The sequence below is a fragment of the Trypanosoma equiperdum genome, assembly GCF_001457755.1.
Source record: "Trypanosoma equiperdum strain OVI genome assembly, contig: ctg_550, whole genome shotgun sequence".
In the NCBI taxonomy this organism is placed as follows: domain Eukaryota; phylum Euglenozoa; class Kinetoplastea; order Trypanosomatida; family Trypanosomatidae; genus Trypanosoma; species Trypanosoma equiperdum.
Genome location: NW_027124477.1, coordinates 16166 through 26178, shown reverse-complemented (window position 1 = coordinate 26178; position 10013 = coordinate 16166). Strand labels below are relative to the sequence as shown.

Below are 10013 nucleotides of genomic sequence, written 5' to 3'. Positions count from 1 at the left end.
TTTTTTTTTTTTTTGGGGGGGAGAATTGTGTAAATATCTTCGTATAGTATACGGTGTTTTCACACTGTGGGAAATAGGCTGCTTATTCCACGTTGTTTTGCAACCAAATATTGTAAATATGAGCGTGTGCGTATACGGTCAAGCGAAAACACATCTACCTGCAGTAGCTAACTATAATTCCTTCTTTCGGTGATGGAATGATGTTGACTACCATTTCCTTCTCTTTTCTACATCCATTTATTTATTTATCCAGTGTTGCATACTCCCGTAACCACACCATTCTCGGGCGCGGGTGTTTCTATGGGCGATCCTTTTGTGCGACCCGGCCTAACCTACCAGCCTCACATTGAGCAGGCGCTGCTGAAGAATGAAGGAACGCTCACACTCGAATGCACCAAAGATGACTGGTTGCGGTATCAGCACCGTGACACAGCAGCTACGATTATTTTGCATCGTGACCATTTGGAATATCTTTCAATAGTGGAGAATGCATCTCCTGTACGGGTAGAGCGCATGCTACTCGAGCGGGCAGTGGACCCTACGCGGAAGAGGGATTTGCATAATACTTGACAGCCCAGTCGATTATCCAAGGACTACCCACCGTGTGTGTTTTGGTGAAGATTTGGATCACCGAGCGGTACGGCACGCAAAAGGCGGAGAGGAAGTCAACATGTGCCCGGAGAGTGATTTTCCATCTATATTCTCTCTCTCCAATCTCTTTACAGCTGTAAACTGGACCCACACGTTGCGCTCCATCGTAGTTTGGCCCTTTACGCGAAGGCACGTACAACTTTTATTGCTTTTCTTTATCACTTACTCACTGGTGTTCACTATGATTATTTGCTTGCACATCATTATTTCATATTCTTTTTTTTGAATATTTTCTTTTAGGTATTTTGCACCAGCAGCGGTGTGCTTCCCGAGTCAACTGTAACGGAAAACGTTTCGACGCTGTGATCGCGGGGGTGGTACGGGTTCACATGCACCGGTGCGCTCTGCTGACCTCATCTATTTACAGCACCGTCCGATGCGAAGTAGTTGCTGCTACCACTATAAATTCCGCCGTCGCGTCTCAACGGCGTTTTCAGGGTCGTATTCCAAATAAAGGTTACCGAGCTCAACCTCCTGTGCCGGACCGACTGAAAGACGCGATGACACTCTTCGGCGCCGACGCGCACAACGTTACTCCAGATGACCCCCCTTATGTTCCAGAGGAACAGCGGATGCATATGACAAAAGAAATTATGGTGAGCAATCAATTTATGAGGAATCACGCGAAACTGGACCGATTGAGAGCCGCACTGGACACCGTCCACAATGAGGGGCCTGATCATGAGGGTTGGCAGGAAGTGTATCTTTTCCTTCGTACCACAGAGATGTGCTGTGAACTGCAGAAGGATGCGACGGATGTCTTCCCCAAGGGAAAGAAGTTATGGATTAATCTAGATGAATGTGAAGAGAAGCGACTTCCCGTACTGATGGAAATGCCGAACGGGATGCTTGTCCTTCCAGTTTTCTCAATGGAGGAATATCTTGATCACTACTTTGGTCGGGTAGATGCATTTGAGTCGTGCTGGTTTCCAGTACCTCGAATGGGTACACGCTACGAGGAGTTCTGTAAGCTTCCCTTTCCCGTCACCGCGGTTGGGTCCATTCACCACCTAAGTGCGCTCGCCACCATAGCGTTATCATCATCGCAGTTCGGTATATTGGTTAACCCCGGACAACGTACTAGCAAGTTCCTTACGTACCCTGAGATGGTGGAGCTCGCGAAACAAAAGCGTCTGCGCCCCAAAGATCGCAATACGGATTTAAAACGTAAATCTGGTGATGTCGTAGAGGATCTTTATGATCGTACTCTTCGCTGCGGGTTTGATACACGAAAGCTCGTAATGAGGCGTGTGGAGCCTGCGGAAGCGGCAAAGCTGCTGCTGAGACGCCCAAAGATACCGCAGGTGGCGCAACTGGAGCTTCACCTCTTGCTATGTGACTACGAGACCATAATTAACGTTTTCGTGCGCACGACGGACCGCCCGCAATGGCGCCGTGTACTTGGGGCTTCGGAAAAGCTCACCCAAATCGATGTCGTTATTGAAGGAGGTAAACCAAATCGGGAGATCTTCGAGCGAATCAAAAAGTGGTCCTTCATGGATGAGTTCCATTCCGACGTCCACATTGAATTCGCTGCCGCACCTCCCACCGCAAGGGAAGGGGATGGCATGATGGTTGTGTACGATGGCGCCGATGGAAAACTTTTGCGGTCTATGAAATCCTTCAAGGGTGTAACACTTCGCAAAGCTCTCGGTTATGACGAGCCTCTCCTCGATTCTCACGGGAGACCCGTGTCCTTCACATGAGGTTGTCGGTATTATTGATATATATATATATATATATTTGCACTGGGTAAGCAAAACAAAGGAAGCTGGATTTAAAAAATGTGTGGTTACCCCTTGACGTGTGAGTTCAGCATCGCGATAGTCAGAAAGACAAGAAAAACGAGTTTGACTGTTGGTGTGCAAGCGCTGTGGCCTGCTATTCTCTCGTTCCCTCATCTATCACCATTATTATTGTTGTTGTCGTTGGCACTATTTCCGCCTCGTTCGGTGGCGGGAGTATGTGAGTTATCGTAGTTGGGATTACGATCGTAACGCCTAAATACTGCTTCGTCGGCTCGGTGTCCTGAGTGGTGGCCCATTTGCGATCAGTTTCCCTGTGGGATTGTGCTGTGTCTGCTGCCGCATTACTTACTTCATTACTTGCAGGTTTATGACTCAGTTTCAGGTGTTTGCTTTCGCTATGCAATTGTTTGTTTTGGATACTGGTGTTCTTCTTTTTCCTTGTTTCATGTGTGTAGTTGAGGTTACTTCCCGTACGAGAGATGGACACGATCGAATTCCTCCACACGGTTGGGAAGCTGAAAGAAACGATGCGAACTGGTTGGGTGGAAACCGGTGTCCATCAGCCCGAGTCCGTTTCTGATCACATGTACCGTGCTGCCCTTTTGTGTATGATGTGCCCGGACTCATCCCTCAATAGGGACAGGCTTGTACGCATGGCGCTCTGTCACGATGTTGGTGAGAGTATAATTGGTGACATCTCTCCCAAAATGGGTGTTCCGGCTGCAGAGAAACACAAGAGGGAAAAGGAGGCGATATTGCACCTTAGAGGACTCCTCCCGCATGACTCCCCTTTGGAAAAGGAATTACAGGAATTATGGGAAGAGTACGAAACTCAGGGAACCCCAGAGGCACGCTTTCTCAGAGACATTGATCTCTTGGAAATGGTGACGCAGGCGCATGCATACGAGAAGACACATCCTGAGTTAAACTTTGATTCGTTTTATGTTTCGGGGGAAAAAATTAAGCATCCGTGGGTTCGAAGTATCTATGACAACCTGGTGAGCACACGACCCTCTCGGAAGAGTTAAGACACCAACTGACGGGAGGGGAGGTATGATGGTTCTGTCGAGGTATGGGAGAAATTCCCCCCTTTTTGCACTTTCGCCTGCACTAGCCCGCGACATTGCACGGGTGCGTGGTGGAGCGACGTAACGTGTTATTTTGGTTTTCAAAACATAAGCCGGTTTTTGGTCCTTGTGCTTATCGCGTTTCTTCCTGCTCGCTGCATCCTTGTTGAGCCGCTAAGGAAGCAATACACTAGCTGATGAGCGATAAGGTAAATGTCCATAAAAATGTAAAGATGAGCTTGTTTCACTCTGGAATGCTAGACGTTGCCCAAGAGGCAATTTTAAGTCTTGCAGGCCCACAGGAGGCTCGGCGACGAGGGTCACACCTCCGCTACTTGCCTGCCATTGTCGACAAAGCCGTATCGTCCCTTATCGGCCTGTCACGCGCCCTAAGTGGGTCTACCGAGGCATTTGATGGGGCACTTAACGTTTGTCAGGATAACTGGAAGAAACTTGGTGAGTCGTTAGAGGCTGCCGATGGTAGCTTTCTTCGAGGCGAAGATGCTGTGGCCGCTATATCGTACACTAACCATCTCAATGAGTTCAGAAGGTTATGGTTACGATTATTCGGGGCGACATATTCATCGGGGGGTCGTGCGGAGTTCCCGCCCCACGTGTTTGCGGTACATTGGTCGGAGGTAAGCACTGCGGCCAACCTGAAGTGGATGCAGGACGCGAAAGAGGGCTCTCAGCGAACTCTTGCGGAGATTGAGTTGGGGAAAGCACCGAGTTTCACGTACTTCCTTTATATTTTACAACACACCCTCGCAGTGCGGATCGAGCTCCTGCGGTGCGTGGCTGAGATAGTGGAGAACTCCTTTCGGTGCGTGAACGTAATGGTTGCTGTTCGTTACGTGCACATGGCCCGAACGATGCAGCGGGAGATGGCGAAGCAGCAGAAGTTGTGGGAGGAATTAGGCTTGCTTACTCCGAGTCGCCTTGCGGAACTTTCTCATTACCACAATTTTGAGAGTCAGGTGGTCTGCAAATTTCCGCGATCTCTGCAGTCGAACTCTACTTCCTCTAAAGCTTTTGCGTTACCCGCCCTGTTCCATATGCGGTGTCCATTCATATGGATAATGTTGAACATCGTGTGGGGTCTGCAAAGCCGACTCTCATTTCTATTCAGAAACTGCTTAACATCCTTTTCCCATAAGAAAGAGCCCACGTCCCGTGATCGATTGAAGGGTGGCTCACCGGCCATCGATGAGCAGAACAGAGTGGAAAATGAGTGTCAGATTCCATCCTCAAACGTTACACCTTTACCAGAAGGTGAAAGTGTGGCGAAAAGTGAGGGAGAAAAAGAAAAAAATGCGCGTCAAAACGGTGCATCAACGAGCGGACCGCCAGCAGCGGTTCGGAATTCTGGCCGCCAGCTCCGTTTCACCAGCCCCTATGACTTATTAATGGCCGGTTTAGAGGCTTGGCGCGGTAATTCATTTCGGCGCCGTAGCGACGACGGTCCGCGTCAGATACCAGTAAAGTTGACACCACCTTTTGGTTTATGTTTATCTCCTGTATTGGGATCAGATTGCGACTTTGTGCTAACGAGGGGCTGCCGGTGCTTGGTGCAATTGCTTTTGAGTATAACACGCGAACGAAACGGGACAACTTTCCTCTTAGTGAGCGACTGCACACGGCGACCTGGGAAACGTGCATGGTACCGGCACCACTACAATTTTGGTGCTATCACATCTAACATGACAGTTTCTGCAGCCAAGGAACGTTCCAACGGCGGGGGACAGGCCAATGAAGATAGTGAAATGAAGCAGCTGGAGCACTGGGTGGTAAACTGTGTGTTCCCGCAAAGACGGTTATCCGATGATGCGGAAAAGCGCCTTGAGCAGGAAAGGGCGTTAATCCAATCTGTAGCACTGCAGGCGCTTAAGTCACCGGGGAGAAGGATGTACTTTGTTGGCGATAGTAACTCCGCCTTTTACGTCCTACGGAGTTACGAGGACATGGATGGAGGGCGTTTGTACTTTGCTTTGCTTCTTCCACATTGCAACAAGACACCTAACACAGGCGCGGAGGTAACCGGGTGGGCTTTCAGCGCCATGGAAACGCTTTGTTCGATGTGGAGCATGCCTCATCTTTCCAATGTCGCTGTCCGTTTGGCGATGAGCGGGATATAAAATTCTCACTTGCACTGTTACTTGGGAAAACGGGAGCTTGCGGTAGTGGGAGCATAGTCCCGAGCAGTGGAAACGTGTGACAGCGCTCTCCAGGGGCCGCGTTTCGCTTTCCTGTTAACTTACTGACTTCACACAGGGGTAGGTTTTTTAATTATCGTCATTGCAAATATTTGGTGATGTTGATGCCTTCATCTGCTCTTTTCTACATCTTATTGCCGGTTTTTTTTTTGGTTTAGGTCTGCTCTTGTCAGATTACCAAATACACTTGAAGGTAAAGGAATCCGAGGTTGTGTTTCGGTGGTTTAAGGGAGGAAGGTGAGAAGTACCAACAACAAATTCATAATATTCGGAAGAGCAAACAAAGAAATATAAAACCGAAAAAGAAAGAGTGCAACAGGGGAGAGGAATTGCGACTGTCGCCTCAACCCATTCCACATTGCTGCGGTGTCCCGGACGTAGCTTGTTGTTCAGCCCAAGCGGAAGGTGTTCAAATATTTGGCAGAGGTTGCGGGTTCTTACAGTGCTGTGTTACCGTAGCGGTAAAGGCGGGGGTGAAAGAAACACGAGTAGAAGAGAGTCAGGAGACCTCTTTTTCTTGAAGCGAAGAAATCCCAAAGGAGGGCAACAGGGAAGTAGCGAAGGGAACGTGGTTACTGCACCAATTGTTCAAACAACCAATGTCCACGCTGGCATCATCAAGGCAGAATACTCCAGACCGTCGTGTCACACCTGTTTTGCGGCGTGAGTATCCAGCCTCCGCATTGCGACGCGGTAGTGCGGAACGGTCTCGGTTCTGCAAGGGCCTCAGCACCGACAGCAACGGCACACAAAAGCACGCAAGCGGCGATATCGCTTGTAGCATCACTGGAAAAGAAAAGGGGATGAAGATATCACCGCTGCGTAGCTCCGCCTTGTTCTCACCTGGGCGCACAACAGGCTCTTTTCCCCAACCCCCTTGTACCCCGAAGCAGACGGATCTGTTTTGGAGTCGTATGTGGGAAGACAATGCTCAACGTGCACACATACATAAGGTGATCTGCGAAAGCAAGGGCATTCGGGTAGCCAGCAGAGAGCGGCCCAAAAGTCGCACTCCCCAGCGAAACGGGAGTACATGGCACAACAAACCCACGCGGCAAGTGCGGGCTGGACGGTCTATTTCTCCCGAAAAGGTACTGCGGGGCACGTCACTGTCGCTTACTAGGGTCCCTGATGGCACACCTCGTCGGAATACGTCCAGCGTCATGAGGGCAGTGAGCATTCGTTCACAGCCATCCCCCACGACCACTCCAACAGCTGTTTCTTCTGCCGCTGCAACAGGGAGGCCGCGGGTGGTGGACTCTACTGCGAGAAGGAAACGTCCGGCCATCTCTGCAGCTTTCCGCGCTGTGGGCCCAGCTAAGGAACTGACGGACGTGAGACAATCGCCCGATACCGTGTTATTGTGCAACGCGAGCAGGGGTTCGTCGGCCCGCGCTCCTTCAGCTCTCATGAACTGCAGGACAGACACAGCGCCATACGTGGAGATGAGCGGGGATGATATGTCTACAAGACTTTCCCCCGACGGCACGCCGAACCCGAGGCTTTTGGGTTACTGACAGGTGTTATTGCCCTCAGCTACGTGCCACGAGGGGTAAGTCAATATGATCAGTGATGTGCATTCCTTGGCATTCGGCGGCCCCGTGACAATGTGCATTACGGTGCCATACCTGTCGTGTGGTAGTGGAAGAACTACTCAGCGTTACCGATGAATTGATGAACTGGTAATGGGGTAGTGATAGTGATAAAAAAAATGATAAGGGCGAGAGAGAGACGAAAAGGATTGAGATGACCATGTAGGAGCTGTCATATTAAGTGGTGTGTGTGAGGGTGAGTCTGTCGTGTGTGTATAGGGTGTTTGGTTTGCGGTTTTTTTTACGTGCGTTTTTGGACTAACCCACAAAATTGAAAGGTGAATCGGTTGTGTGGATGCCATTTGTGGTAGCTGTAGACGAGCATACACCAGTATTAAGCTCAGAGGAAACGTAATAGGCAGGCAAGTAGGTGGCAGGGTGTAGGAACTTTGCAGCGAAGGGAAGACAAAAATAATTGGAGAAAATGTGCCACTGTTAGCGGTGCGTAAGTTATGGGTAAAACATGTACCCCTGGGGGAATAAAGCGTTGCAAGAAGGAATACCTATGGGGAGAAGGGAATAGGGCATTTGTTGTGTATGCATCAAAGTGTCAAGGAAAGGTGTTTGTGTTGGGGGGGGGTGATAAAGAGGAGGGTTACGGGGAGGGAATTTAGCGTACAGACACAATTTTGCAGTTTAGCCGCTGCGCGTCATTCACCGAGGGCGCGTGTCTACAAATATACATATATATATGTATATGATGTATGTGAGGAATGAAGTATTTGTGTGTATGTACATGTATGTAATGTATGTGTACGCATGTGCCTTTAGTGTGCTGAAGGGTGTGTAACGAAGCTGAGGACGGTGGATCGTGGAGAAGGAGAGAAAGAAGGGACAATGAAAATGAAGGGGGCCATGTTCCTGCTTATGCTTTTAGGCGCGTGTGTGTTTATGTATGTTACTTGTTTTCGTCCTCTCTTTTATCTCCTTTCACATTTGTGTTTGTGCATTTTTTTTTGCATTTTGAGATAAGAACTATGAAGAAGGAGAGAGTAGTGAGTTGAGGTAGGGTGCGATGGCTTAAGGGAAGTGAAGAGACCAGAGGACACAAGAGGTGGAGAGGAGGTGGGGGGGAAAGGGGTGTGGGGAAAAGATGATGAACAAAATTCAACAAAACTGTAACCACATTAATTACCGCAGGAGCCGCTGCCTTATTTGCTTTTGTTTATTATTATTATTATTACTGTTTTTTCATTGTTACTTGACAACAAATGTCTTTCCCCCTCCTTGTTCGTTGACCACGCCCGTGTGAGTTTCCCTGTCTTAGCCCTTTTAGGTTGCTCCCACCTTCGCTGTGGTTCACATTAACTCCCATGCCAGACCACCAACGAGTTCGCAACAATTTTTTTGTGTTCCGTTGGGGTTATTATTAATTTATTTTTTTGTTTGATTCATCTTTCCCGTTGTTTCTTCTCTTCTCTTTCATTTCCCCCATTGCTGTATGCATTACCCAGATGCGTGTGTGTGTGTGTGGAGGGATAATGAAATCGGTGATTGTTTTTCATAAATATTTATGTGGTGAGTCTGAATGTTTTTTTTCTTTGTTTCTTTTTTGTCGGTATTTCAAATCCCATTCCCTATCTCTATTCTTTTACTCGCTCTCTTTCTCTCTTTCTTACATTCTACTGTCCGTTTCACCGACGCATTGATTGATTCAGCGCCGCGCATATCAGAGCAAGCACCACCCATCTGCTGTGGAACCGTTGTGAAAACAGATTTGAGAAAGCTACAGTAGAAAAGAGAAGGAAGGGGAGAAGGAAAAAAAAAAGAGAACTGGACATAATCTCCTTCCTCCTTCTCCTCCTCGAAGAAAATGAAAGAAGGATAGAGTGAGGGAGAGAAAATAAACAACAACAAAATAAATGAAACATGAAAGAATGAAGGGAAGGTTAAGGAGCAAAAGGGGGGGGGCTAAACTCTCTCATTTCTTTATTCGCTTGCGTGGTTGTCACCTTTGCTCCCGATCGTGGTTCTGCCTCTTGTGACATTGTTATTATTTTCCCCTTTAACCTCTTCCTATTATTTTCCAAGCCTTCTCCTTTTTCGTTTGTTCTTATTTATACCACAGGTTCTTGTCTGTTGCGGCGCGATTATCCCTGAGTGCTATGAAGGAGAGGAAAAAAACGGGTGAAGAGAAGGAGGAGGTGCCCAATTTCACATTTTCTACCATTTTATTCTCCCCTATCTGTTCAAACAAACAAAACCACAAGCATGTATATGTATATATGCGCATGTGCATGTATTTATATGTTTGTTTTGATTTATTTATTTATGCATATTCATACAGAGATACACAGAGCGAGTGCTGAACTAATGGTCATATGAAAAAAAGGATTCATGAAATACGAGCATGCGCTGTGCGAGTTGCAGAGATACGGGCAGACGCGCGTACATTTACCTGTATGTGCGTTTGGGTGCATTAAATTATTATCTCCGCTGCTGCTTTTCTCGCAATGACTTTTTTTGCTTTCAACTTCGCTATATGTTGCTTTCTTTTTTTCTTCTTTGGTATTTTCACACCCCCCTGGTGTGATAGTCTTTGTCCAGCCTCTAAAAAAATATAACAAAAATAAAAATAAATATAGTAGCTAACAAAAAAAACACAAAAGTAAGGAAGAGCAAACAAAAGGTATCCAGTGCCACTTAGTTGATAGACCTTCAAAGGGAGAGGGGAAGAAGAAAGTAAATAAAGTTAAGAGAACAAGGTACTTGTATACATATATATATATATATATATCTATA

The 10013-nt window shown here is 47.6% G+C and overlaps 5 protein-coding genes across 5 annotated transcripts; all 5 read left to right on the top strand.

The window, feature by feature from the left end:
- Positions 1–300: 300 nt before the first annotated feature.
- Positions 301–570, top strand: TEOVI_000245000 (Splicing factor 3B subunit 10 (SF3b10), putative; the record flags this gene model as incomplete). The annotated part of the gene is made up of 1 exon (XM_067225527.1): positions 301–570. One exon carries the CDS (start codon positions 301–303, stop codon positions 568–570), a length of 270 nt encoding a protein of 89 aa, XP_067081628.1.
- A 410-nt stretch (positions 571–980) lies between these two features.
- TEOVI_000244900 (uncharacterized protein) lies at positions 981–2357 on the top strand (the record flags this gene model as incomplete). Its single annotated transcript, XM_067225526.1, has 1 exon — positions 981–2357. The coding sequence occupies one exon, from the start codon at positions 981–983 to the stop codon at positions 2355–2357; it is 1377 nt and encodes a 458-aa protein (XP_067081627.1).
- Positions 2358–2878: 521 nt separating this feature from the next.
- TEOVI_000244800 (HD domain containing protein, putative) lies at positions 2879–3427 on the top strand (the record flags this gene model as incomplete). The annotated part of the gene is made up of 1 exon (XM_067225525.1): positions 2879–3427. The coding sequence occupies one exon, from the start codon at positions 2879–2881 to the stop codon at positions 3425–3427; it is 549 nt and encodes a 182-aa protein (XP_067081626.1).
- Positions 3428–3663: 236 nt separating this feature from the next.
- TEOVI_000244700 (uncharacterized protein) lies at positions 3664–5601 on the top strand (the record flags this gene model as incomplete). The annotated part of the gene is made up of 1 exon (XM_067225524.1): positions 3664–5601. One exon carries the CDS (start codon positions 3664–3666, stop codon positions 5599–5601), a length of 1938 nt encoding a protein of 645 aa, XP_067081625.1.
- Positions 5602–6278: 677 nt separating this feature from the next.
- TEOVI_000244600 (uncharacterized protein) lies at positions 6279–7196 on the top strand (the record flags this gene model as incomplete). The annotated part of the gene is made up of 1 exon (XM_067225523.1): positions 6279–7196. The coding sequence occupies one exon, from the start codon at positions 6279–6281 to the stop codon at positions 7194–7196; it is 918 nt and encodes a 305-aa protein (XP_067081624.1).
- Between the last annotated feature and the right edge of the window lie 2817 nt (positions 7197–10013).